Source organism: Corylus avellana, chromosome 3, assembly GCF_965113065.1.
Source record: "Corylus avellana chromosome 3, dhCorAvel1.hap1.2, whole genome shotgun sequence".
In the NCBI taxonomy this organism is placed as follows: Eukaryota; Viridiplantae; Streptophyta; class Magnoliopsida; order Fagales; family Betulaceae; genus Corylus; species Corylus avellana.
In genome coordinates this window covers 30480864-30493451 of record NC_142492.1, presented here as the reverse complement: position 1 = coordinate 30493451, position 12588 = coordinate 30480864, and the positions used below count along the sequence as shown (strand labels likewise).

Here is a 12588-nt window from a genome sequence, read left to right as displayed (position 1 = left end):
CTTTTAAAATGCAAGCTCTTTAACTTTGTGCACATAAAGGTAGAAGCTTCCTCGATATGTGCACGCATGGGAGTGCGTTGTATTCTTCCTCCCCTTTAGGCTTTATTAGCTTTTCCTCTCTCTCTCTCTCTCTGAGTGTTTTTGGGTGAGGGAGCTTTCTTGCCAACTTGCAGTGCCTACATTTTCTCTGCAATCAATAAAGCTAGTGGCACCACCATCTTTTTCCCTCAACAAAGAAAAACCTCCATGGATCGATCTACTCTTAGAGAGAGAGAGAGGGAGGGGGGGTGGTTCTTCTCATAACATAATAAAATGGAAAGGAATTCATCCAAATAAATAAATAAAAAAGGGCAGGGGTTCACCATAATTTGAATGTCAATTGGAAGCCAACTGATGGGTTTCTTTTCAATGAACTTATATAATTACATATCCAAAACATTATCTTTCTTCTAAAACTATTATATACATATCCCAGAAAATGATTTCGAATTTATCGTAAAGATTAACCTATTAGCAACCTACCATACGAGTGAACGGCCAAGATTAATTTCGGAGGGAGTCACGTAATGATGACAGCCACCCTAGTTGTCTTGTTTGTTTTACACCTGAGGAATATAGAGTACTAAAGAAGATAAAAGAACATGGAAGATAGATACTCTTTGTCGGCTTCTCTCGTAGGAGGCTAGGAGCATTATTTTGCATTCAAGAGAAAGGAGAGCTTCTCGATCACTGCCAGATGATTTGTTTATAACTTTTTTTTTTTTAAGGGTGGCTGTTATATATGTGTTCCCCAAAACCCTATCTTTTCCTTTGATGGGGGTCATCTAGCTTGGGGTATTTTTAAATTTCCAATGGTTTTGTCTGCAATCATGGGAGTAACTAACTTAGAGCAACTAACTTAAAAGCAAACCGTTGGAAAAGGTTACTCATGCATTAGTAAGAGCAGAAATTAAATTTATTTGTGATATATACCTCTTCTCATTCCCCATTTGGCTGATTATGTTGGCAGTGGTTATTTTCATTTTTTTTTTCCTTTTTCTTTTTTAAACTAGGGAGGATGTGACAGAAAAAATGGCCACTGTTACGTCAGTCGGGTACGATAGGGCAGCTATGGAAGTATGACAAATAACACAACCCTAATAAGAGTACTAACCAAAATAAGACAGCCTTAGAATTTTTTTTTTTTTCTTCAACAATGTTTAATTTAAAGTTTAGTTTGTAGCGCACCAGATCGTAAAAGTAAAATAAAAGTATAGTGTATAACATTTTTTTTTTTTTTTTACCAAACATGACCCGTTTCGAGGCAAATAGAAAGGAGCAACAGAAGGCAAAGGAATAAGATTTTAAAACTTCATGCATATGCATGTTTTTTTCTTTTTCTTTTCTTCTTTGGGTATGTATTTCTTCATGCAAAGATGAAGGAAAGTTGAAGCCCCAGTTTTGTATCATGACCCACACCACACTTTACCACCAATATATATGTGTGTGTGTCCCATGGTAATCAACCTGAAAATAAGATGAATAAGCATAACCAAACACAGGAGAAAATAGCCAATGTGATTATAAGAAGAGAAAGGAAAAAAAAAAAAAAAACTAGTTCCACTGGTTTGCTCACTCGAATTACAAGCATGCCGTGTTTGTAGTATCAATTAATGGAATTAATGTCAAATAATTGGCAATAGGCCATAAAATGGTACGTGTCTAAATCAATAAGCTATGAGGTATATTAGACTAGTAAGAGGCATCAACAACATACCTGTTTCAAAATAAAGCACCAATGTACTTAGTTAGAATAACAATAATTTATAAGACTTGCCATGCAAGGCATTATACCATAGTTTTTTTTACTCGAAACCCTAACTGAACTCCTAGATCTCATAGCTTAATATCAAGTCACTAATGTGGTCTAAGCTGTCGATTTAAATTCACCCAAATGGCGAATTTCTTCCTTGTGGCATGGCGCCGGTATTGATCATAGGGCTCATCCGCTCCGTCCCAAGTGGCGCTCTTCGTGGTGATGGCCTATCGAGCTTTACAGATGCTTCGAATTTCTTTTCGTCACCCTGGAGAACCGGCTTTGTTTCATAAATGTCGGATATGGAATCCATGTCTGCGCCGACGCCGCCTCTGTCCATCGACGGCGGTGCAATCTGAATTTGGTCGCCTTTGAAAGGATCGTCGACGGCGGTGCAGGCCGTTCCCAAGTCTTGCAGGCGGAGATCATCGGACCAGATTAAGGGGCTCTTGCCGCTACCGCTGTAAGGGCTAGGCCTCTTCTTTCCCAGACAAATATTATCATTATTTTGCATGAATCCGCCATCAAGTGCTGGCCTTTCCATGTTCTGCTGAAGATCAAGCTGATCACCTCCATATATGTTAAGGTCTTGAAAAGATGGAAAGTTGAGAGGGGAACCAAAGTCTTTCATTGCTCCCATGTCGGCCGGGAGGCCTTGAGGACCAATGCCTTTATAGCTTCCAGATGCCATGTTTTCACCTGCAAGGGTTTGGCAGGCTTTCTCCAATATGCTTTGCATGTATTTCCCTTGCGCCTCAATCCTCAGCTGAAGGTGTCTTTGCACCTGCCATATGTTCCAAATTACTCTGACACTTGTTTTACGGCGACAAATACCAATTCCCGACACACGAAAACTCGACACTTCAAAAACACCAACAAATAAATGCCGAGAAACTATTTCTCGGCGTTTATTAGCCGATTGCTTGCGTTTTAAAAACGTCAGAAAGCTTGGTGTGTTTTTTTGTTGTGTACGCATGCCCATGGTAGACTTATTATACAAATTTTATGAAGTGAAAGGGAAAAATTGATGCGTTGAGTTGTTTGGAAATTGCTTACCTCTAATTGTTCAGTCAGCCTTCTTTGCACCTCCATTTGCATCCTAATCCCATCAACCATGTGTGAGTTACTGTTATATACAATTTCACACATACAATCCACAAGAAAACCCAACCCCCCCCCCCCCCCCCCCCCCCCCCCATTTTACCATTAAATTAAAAATAACAAAAAAATATAAAAAATAAAAATAAAAATTCTATATATATTGGATTAATTCCATCGTTTACCATGGTAAGAAGAGAGTGGAAAAAAAAATAGAAAAGAGATGATACTCACTCATTCATATTGCGGCCAATTATGGCGGATGAAGATGCAGAAGTTCGTTGAAGTTCTAAAGCTGAAGCTGCCGTGGAAAACAAGCAACAAAGTGTTGTTAGGAATAATAAACAATTATAAGCGTATAGTATATAGTTTAAAGAAGTGAAGGAAACCCTAGAAAGAAGAGTCACCTCTCATACCATCCTTAATCGAGTGATCATTGAATTCCTTGTGGGGTTGCTTCCCAAGCCTGAATTTCTAATCAAGAAGAAGAAGAAAAAATAGTCAAAAGAAAAGGAAAAGATTTATCAAGCCAGCCCAATATGATAAAAAAAGTGTTCTGTTAGAAAAGCAAAAAGAAGCATGAAATATTTGTGTTGTATTCAAACCTGGAGGTGGCTCTTGAGGTGGTAAAGGGTGAGACCCTTCACACCCATAACTCTCATGATGGTTTTTGGTGTGGCCTCTACAAAATTCAGACAGAAGAAGGCAACATAGTAATTAATACACAAGCAAAAACATATAAAAGCTTCAAGGATTAATATTCATGGGATGGAGAAAAGAAAAGTACTATCTGGGCCGCCGAGCTGAGTAACGGCGTCAACGAATCGTTCGTGGAGCTCGACGGTCCACCGGAGGCGGGGCTTAGGGTCGGTGGTGAGGACAAGGCCGGAGTCTCCTTGAACACACATGGGTCTGTCATGGGAATTCATAGTTGAAGGCTTCTTGTGTTGGAACATTCTCTCTTTCTCTCTCTGAGGGGCTCTGGGAATACCGAGAGATTCAAGAACAAATGCGATGCAAATAGGGAAGAATAGGGTGCGCTTTTGAAGAAGATGGCGGGTGGCTTTGGCTTCTCTAGTAAAGCACAGGGGACAAGCAAACCTCTTGCATACAAGAAAATATATATTAAATATTATTTCAATACAATCTTCCTTTGCAAAAAGATTCTCTCTCACTCTCTCTACGTACTGGTATACTCTTTCAACATTGAGAAAAAAGATTACAAAAATGTTCCTCTCTAATATAACTACATTTTCAGAGAGAATCTTTACATTTCTTTCTCTTCTTTTTTTTTTTTTTTTTTTTTTTGGTTTTTTTGGTGTATTTCAAAGAGTACGTAATTTTATTTAGTAGACTCGTGTACGTACACTTACTATATAACGGGACGAAACGGCAGTAAAAATCGACCTTTGAATGATCAGTATATGTATATATATAAATAGCTAGCGTTACTTTTTTGAAATGCGAAGAGAGTCGCTATACTAAATCTTTTGTTATCTCCAAAAGAGGGTGTATCTTTAGTAGGGTATTCCTCTACCATGTGATCAAGAAGCTTTTGTGGCATGAAGGTAAGAGTGAGAACCCTGATGCAATCATGATGATGGACACATGCAATATGTAGAAAACTTTACCCTTCTTTTAGTGGAACCATTATACACATAAATCTTTATTAGACCATATATATATGACTCATTTGGATCCTTCTGTTTCGTAGTACGACCCCTTTTTAGCTTAATTATTATGAACCCACAAACCCCATCACCTATCATACCAAGAACGCAAAGACATGCTAGCTTTATGTCATCACCAATAAAAAGGTTTCCATGATGCTCTACACTGAAGATTTATTTTTAGCAGATTCTCTATCTATCTATATCTATATCTATATTGGATTCAATGGCATTAATTATCATCTTTCTGATCATTTGGGATTGAGCAATATACAAGGTTTGCTAAGTTTTTTATATATATACATCTTTCTCATGTGGGTTATGATCAATACATCTTTTTCAGTTACTGCATTCCCATTGTCATTTCCCATAATCATGATGAGAGAAATAATTAATACGATTACATATATACCGATGAAGCTATATATAGCATGCATGGAGTAAATTAGAAGATGATAATCGACAAGTGGGAGTTCCTTCCATGGATGAAAAAGCAGTGAAAAACGACATGGATATATATGGAACTACAACTTTAGGGTCTGTGGTTGGTAATATTTAGGAATGAACATAAATATTAATGGAAAAAGGATTTGGGTATGTGAAGCTTTTGATGACACGAGTGGGGGACCTTCTCCTTCTAAAGCTCTTTGGGGCTCAATCCCTTATCCCTTTTGTGGAATTGAAGATTGTCCTCTCATGCATTCCTACTCCCTTCCAAACCATACCAGACAAGAAAAGTTAAATTGGAGTCAAACCCACAAATTGACACCAGGGGCCCTACCCTAATAGTAAATAAAGCAAAATACCAGGGTGGTTATTGGTTTAGAACAAATTAAAGAAGCCTAGCTAGCTAGTACCCTCATCTCTCTCTCTCTCTCTCTCTCTCTCTCATATGTAATCCATGCAAGGATGAAGGATGTCATGAAATCTAGAGAGATCATATAAGTGCATGCTAGTGATCACCCAAATCCAAATGGGAATAGATGCTTTCTTCTTTCGCAATTAAAGAAAGATTCCTCTCCCAAAAATCTAGAAACCCCACTTGTTTTAATTAATCGTATAATCCTACTATTATGAATTCATGATCATTTCTAAACCTTCAACAAAATCAACTACATGCTCACATTGGCTAGTCCTGTAGCAAAAAGCTTCACGTCCGACGACTAGTCATTTCGGCTAAAGATTTGACTAATTATAGTGATCGATGTAGCTCAACAATGCATTAAAAAACCAATAAATAAATTTAAAAAATAATATTTTAAATAAAATAATAAAATAATTAATAGATAAAATGCGAGTTGAGTGTAGATATTTTAGAAAAGTAAGTGAATGCATGTGAGTTGCTAGCATAGAAAAGATCAACAAGGTCCCATGTGACAGTCCATAAATCAAGCCCAAGCTTAATTGGTTGCCAGGTGGAAAATCAAGCTAGATGATTTGGACTCTAGAAATGCCTTCTCCCACCGCTACTTAGCTTATAATATATATGTAATTGCTTTATTGGAACCTCTCTTTCCCAATATGAGAACAGAGAAAGGCAAAGCAAAGATTTTTTTATTTTTTTATTTTTAAAAAAAAAAAAAAAGGAAAAAAGAATACACACTTAGATTTGGAGATTCCTCTTTAGACTAGTATTACTGTCACAATGGCTCCCTAGCCACCACCCCTTTATAATATATTGAAGCAAAGTTAGGGTTTAACTTTTAGTTCATTTAGATGTGCAAATTAAAGGTACAAGGCAGTGGGAAAAGTAGGTTGGCTTAGTATTAAGGGCATGTTTGCTTGAATTTCAAGCATCTTTATGTTCTCTACAGAATTATTCTCTAAAATGAATATATTCCCTTCAATGTGAGCTTGCGGGACCCATCTTCTTCTCCAATTTGAATACTTTGCAAAGCTTCTCCCTTTTCTATCTCCTTCCTCTTAAAGATTTGATTGGCGCCTCCACCGTCCATCCAATATTACTTTCTTGCATCAACGCAACTCTGATTACTATATATACATATATTAACATTAAATTGACTAATAAAATAGTGTGTTAAAGTGTTGAAAAATAATTTAATCTATGTCTTCTTATAAGTTTAAGCTTCTGGAGTCCCCAATGGGTAGCGTTCAATCGGCTGGAGACCACGCCTTATGAAGCGGAGGTCACTAGTTTGAATCCTCCGTCCACCCTCTTGTGCGGACATGTTAAAAAAAAATAAAAAAAATAAAACAAAAACTTCTGATATAAGTGGTGATTTAACATGTTATCACTATGACGTCTTGAATTCAAACCCTAACTACGTCAATTCACCTCCTATTTAATTAAAATACTCCACATGTTGATTAAATAATTAAGATTAAATGATATGGACCATCTTTTTATTTCTCCAAAGCTAATGTAAGATGTTTTCTATCTTAAATATTCTACATGTTGATTAAATAATTAAGAGTAATGTGGTCGGGACCGTCTTTTAATCCTTATAAAGTTGATGTGATTACAAATTCAATGGTGAGTTTAAAAGTCTCATTAACTTTAGAGTGATAAAAAAGAGGATAAAAAGATTTTTTCTATTATATATTAATCGATAATTAAATTTAAATTTAGAGTAATGCTAGCTAGGGACCATCTTTTTATCCTCATATGACTTTTAAAATCACCATTTAATCAAAATTCAAGTATGATTCATCTAAAATTTAATGGTGATTTTAAAAGTCACATCAGCTTTAAAAAAATAAAAAAATAAAAAAAAATAAAAAAATGATCCTTAACATTACTCTTAAATTTTTTGCTTAAACTTTAAAAATAAATAGGATGAGAGATTATTAGACGAAGCGTGTGAAGAGAGAATGATAGATGGGTACGTGTGAGGGCTGAAAGTTGCATTGTAGTGGGGAATATATAACATTCCTTTGTCATATTCAGATATCCTTTGCCTTTGAGACGACAAGTTTGATTGGAATGCACATACTGAGGCAGCTCACATCTCGGACAGTATGATCAGACCTACGTGTATTTAATTAATCTTTTTTGTTTTTTCTTTTCTTTTTCTCAATATATAATATAAGAGGCTTTAAGCGTCAATGTCACACTTTGAAGATAACTCTTGGCCCAGCTAGCTTCCATGCAACAAAGGTTGACCGTAAGTATAGTCTCCGCGCCAAAAAAAAACAATTTGGTCCCGACCTACAATTATTTTACTACTTGTTTACACATCTTAGCATATGATTGGAGAGTATTAAAAAAAATTTAATGACAGATCATATGGGCATGCTAACACATGTCAGCAAGTTATTGAGTTGATTCTTAAAAAGCTATCTAAAATGTTCAATGTTATAATTTGGAAATGGTTAATTTATTAAGGAATGAGTTAATAAGCTTTGAAAAAAAAAAAAAACAAACAATTATTAATGCCAATCGTCGCGCGCCCCACCACCAGGTTCTCCAGCTCCGTCCGGGTCCAAACGCCACCTGCCGCAGTTGTCCTTGCGTTTCGGCCAGTCGTCATTTAGGTTTACAATTAATATTTGTCACAAATTAGATGGTTTAATCATTTATGATTGCACCATTGTTTGATTCGACTCTTACCATTTCTCTTCTTGTTATTTGGGGCTTATGGGGATTATTAGGAAAAAGAGTTCACACTCAAAGGTACTGTTTTTCTTGGACCCTATAAATTGTGTTTAGTTCCTTTTGCTACCTAAGGTTTTTTTTTTTTTCTTTTTTTTAAGCTATTTTGTTAGTTATTTATATTACTGTGTATTTGTGATGCCATAAGATTCGATGTAAGACTTTCATGCTTTTATTTTATATAAACACACACATATAAAGAGATTATGTGTATCTATGCTTTAATTTGTATTTATATAAGTCCATCAATCTCCCAAAAAAAAAAAACCATTCCGTCCCCTCACACCTCAAATCCTAGTTCCGCTCATACGCATGTGTGTAACCATTTTTGATCGAAACTGTAAGATTAAATCAATTAATGGATCATACAAGAAGTTTACATCTTTGATGACTATTCAGACAATTAATCACCATGGTTGCTTAAAAATGCATCATTTCTTTATAAATAGCCCACTTAATTTTATTTATTATTATTTTTTTTAAAAGCATAATTAAAAAAATTCTTCTACAATCTCTCTCTATAAGATTAAATCAATTAGATAATACATTAAGTTTTCATGTTTGGTAACTATTCAGACAGTTACCATGGTTGCTAAAAAATGCATCATTTCTTCTATAATAATCAATAATTATAAGTGTGATCATCTAATGGTTAAGACTAATACCATTAATTAGTAATAACTACAATTTTGATATGAAATTGTTGCTACTCAACTGAAATTCGACGTAAAAGATTTTGATTATGACATGAAATGTTTTTAACTAAAACACTGATGCTTCTGTTTGACTCTTATCACCCTGAAAATTATCTTGGAAGCGCGCAATTCCTTGTTTGGTGCACAATAAAAAACATTGGTTTATAAAAGATTAAACAGGGATTTGGATAAAAGAATTTTTTGCACTGTATTCGCAAAGGTAACGCTCAAAAAAATCAATCACATCAAATAATATTAAAATGGTGATTAATTACATAAAATACCCTTTTAGATTAATTAAATATGAGTTACATAAATGCCCGAGAGAGATGGGATGAAAAAACGGAATTAAAAATCAACAATTAGGATTTCGGTGAATACTAACACTTGTCCCGTGAACAATACATGTATCCAAACATTGTAAGAAGACAAAAGTTAAAATCAACTCTTTTTCATTAAGAGTAATGACCCCAATCACAATGAAACAAATACAAACATAACAATTATAAAAATATCAAATTAAAACGCAATGAATAACATCAAGTCACCAAAGCAATAAACATCTGACGAAGAAAAAAACCTTGCACCAAGGAAAAACATATCAGGGGCAATCGAACTTGGGATATCACTCTACTATTAGAAGAAATAAATCCATGCAAATTAAACTTATAACCCCTTGTATTTCACTTAAACAATATGTACGTATGATGCCAGGCTCCTCACGTGTCTCTGCTCCAACTTCCTTGTTGGCCAATCTTCTAAGAGTGGTCTCCTTATCGATACCTACAAGTAGACTTCAATTGATCTTCACTCTAAGAGTGTAGTGACCCAAATAATTAACTAAGCTTAAATAACTTAGTTAGAGTGTTAATTTGGGTTTTCGGTCACTACGAACAGCTGGAAGGGCATTTTGGGGAATTCAAACTTTCTGACCATACGTACGTACGAGGGACCACCCACGTATGCCTGCAAATAGTACGCAAACGTACACATGGGGGACCACTCGGACATACGCTGACTTTTGGTTGACCACTGGTTAATGCCCGTACGTACGATGCAGCATTTGGTCTGCTGTGTAAACAGTACGCGGATGTACGCCCCAATAATACCATATGTACGCTGCTTTTCAAAACAACTCTGCAGCACTCACAACTTTATCCCACCTATAAATACCCCACCCCTACACGACCCTTACCCCCCATTTAGCCTATGTTGCCCACCTAGAGTTGTTGCTTGAGTGTTTTTGGTGAGTTGAGAGTTCTCAAGAATGAGAGGTGATTCTTGGAGGTTTTGCTTCAAGGCGGAAATCTTCTAAACTTTGATTGTTCCTTACTTAGTTGTTATGCTGTACATTTCATAGATAGCTTAGTTAGTAGTTTTGAGCTTCTAGTTAAGTTGCTTCTCTTTAATCTTTATTTAAGTTAGTTTAACGTTTCACCTTTATTGAACGGATTTTCTTATGCATGGAGGTATCATTATGAGATATGAGGTTCTAGAAATTCTTTTTTGCAACTTTAGAACCAGTTTGGGAGGATAGGAGGACGTTTGGAACAAATGAGGTTCTACCTAAACCTTTTGGGCGAACGTACAGCCAAGAGCCCGAACGTACGACCCAAAGCATTCTAGGGAACGCCACTTTGGCCAGTCGTCCGATATCGCATGTTTTCATGTTCTAGGTTCGTTTTAGTTGAACTTAGAACTAATGGTGTTTTCCACAGATTTGGAAAACATGGATCTTTTGGAGGGATACTTAGAGAATTTACACGATCCAGGTGAGTTTTAGCTCACATAATGCTCACCATTTATTTTTCCGCAATGCATGACTATTTTGTGTACCAAAACATGTATATTTACAACTCTCACAATATACACTTTGCTACACATGAACTCTATCATTTGTGAAAATGTGCTATTTAACAAGATAATGACATTAAGACTTGTAAAAACATGCATGTAAAATACGAACAAGATTAATTATATTGTATGACATGGTACACCGATACGTGCGGGATAACGGTCATGGGCTTACTATACATGTTAACTTTATGGTTAAAAGTGTGTGTTGATATATGAGCCTTGGATCCAACGGTTGTTTTGTGATCGGCATAGCCTTAACGGGCTGTCACTATATGACATACATCATTAGTAGTGTGGGTCACCCGAGGTCAGACTCGGTCGGGCTACTAGTGTTATGGACGATAACGTACAATGGTCAGGGCACCAGCATTGTATTACAGGTCCTTCGGAACAGTGTCAACCCTGCTGAGAATTGATAATATCTAGGGTAAACCATACTATTGAACTATCATTGTTACTCATAATTATAGCATGTATTATATATGTATTGCATTCATGGCCTGTCATACCTAAAATGTTGCATTCTTTACTAAACGGAGTTCATTACTAAAATGGTATGGGTATTATGTGCATTAACTCACACTAAGTCCTTGGACTTACCCCCTTCTTATTTTTCTCTCATGATTTACAAATTGTGCGGTTTAGCTAGCTTAAAAGAGCATGCCTACGGACCGGACTTGGGTGATTGCTCAGGATTTGATTAGAATCGTTTTTGAAGATTTGGATCCAATATGGTTGAAGTCCATGTAAGATGATGGAGGAACCACACGGGCGGATACGAAAGAGATTGTCATCTCCTTGGCATTACTTAAAATTATGCGTTGATCTTATTACTTTATTGCAAGACAATTATCTTTATGGTTTGTAATATGTTTATTTTGATGATTGGTCTTCGACCAGTACATTCAGGAGATCTATTTATGTTATGATGATTTTATCTTTACTTTGGTGATTATACTTGTGGCTTATAGTTATTGCTTTCTATTCCTGTAGTTTAATGTCTTCTAATGTATTCTCTCATTTAGGAGAGGTTAAGATCCCTTAGTCTTGTCCCGTAAGGGATATAGGCTGGGAGATGAACCATGGAGTCAATTACTAGTTAATTGATTTTCACGGGGCATTACAAAGAGCCTTTAACACATGATCACTACTCTTGGCACAAACCCCAAGACCCTTGTGTATCAACACAACAAGGACTTGGTACCAATCTCTCAACTACCTCTATGAAGTTCCGAAATTTTTTGTGAGATATTCTAAAGACAAACAAAACTAGCTTTTTAAAAGGCATAAAACTGTGTTTCTGAGAGGAAGCATCTTAACAAGTTAAATGCATGTCCATACGCGATTAGGGTTCTCTTAACCTAATTGCCTTCCATGTCTGGATAGGAGTCCTTCATCTTGAGACATGATTCTCCAATGATGCATATTGTCTTCTTCATGTCCGAATAGTGTCCTTCATGTCCGAACCCTAATTCCAATTTAACCTTACTCATTGAGAACTACTACACACACAAACACCTATTGTACACTGCCATCTTTATGCTCCTTGATGTGGCTCCAGCAACTTCATATTTCTACTACATCTTTTTTTTTTTTTTTTTTTTAAGGCATCTACTCTAACAGGCCTTTTATAACACCCACACCTAAATGATATGATATTGTCCGTTTTGGGCTAAGCCCGCACGGTTTTATTATTGGGTTTACCCCCAACAGGCCTCATACTATTTAATGAAAGTGTTTTTCATATAAACACATCATATCTTCCACACCTAGGCAACATAGGACGTCACAATCACCAATGACCGTCACAAGGGCCATCACCTTGGCATGTTAACACTGGTTGTTCCAGTGGACTCCCAA

At 36.2% G+C, this 12588-nt stretch overlaps 1 protein-coding gene across 2 annotated transcripts; it reads right to left on the bottom strand.

The window, feature by feature from the left end:
* Positions 1-1640: 1640 nt before the first annotated feature.
* On the bottom strand, positions 1641-3970 carry APL (Homeodomain-like superfamily protein). 2 transcript variants are annotated; one of them, XM_059587128.2, is made up of 6 exons: positions 3681-3970; positions 3499-3575; positions 3301-3367; positions 3128-3194; positions 2852-2894; positions 1641-2579 (listed from the first exon to the last, which is right to left on the bottom strand). In XM_059587128.2, exons 1-6 carry the CDS (start codon positions 3847-3849, stop codon positions 1926-1928), a joined length of 1077 nt encoding a protein of 358 aa, XP_059443111.1. In that variant the 5' UTR covers positions 3850-3970; the 3' UTR covers positions 1641-1925. The 2 variants fall into 2 exon arrangements, with proteins under 2 accessions (XP_059443111.1, XP_059443112.1); XM_059587129.2 differs by having other exon boundaries at positions 3310-3367; positions 3681-3922.
* Between the last annotated feature and the right edge of the window lie 8618 nt (positions 3971-12588).

Coding starts and splice junctions, on each gene's coding strand:
- APL (XM_059587128.2), bottom strand. CDS start 3,849: ATGTTCCAACACAAGAAGCCTTCAACTATGAATTCCCATGACAGACCC. Junction 3,576..3,680: donor TCAGCTCGGCGGCCCAGATA/GTACTTTTCTTT, acceptor TGAATTTTGTAG/AGGCCACACCAAAAACCATC. Junction 2,580..2,851: donor GGCTGACTGAACAATTAGAG/GTAAGCAATTTC, acceptor AACATATGGCAG/GTGCAAAGACACCTTCAGCT.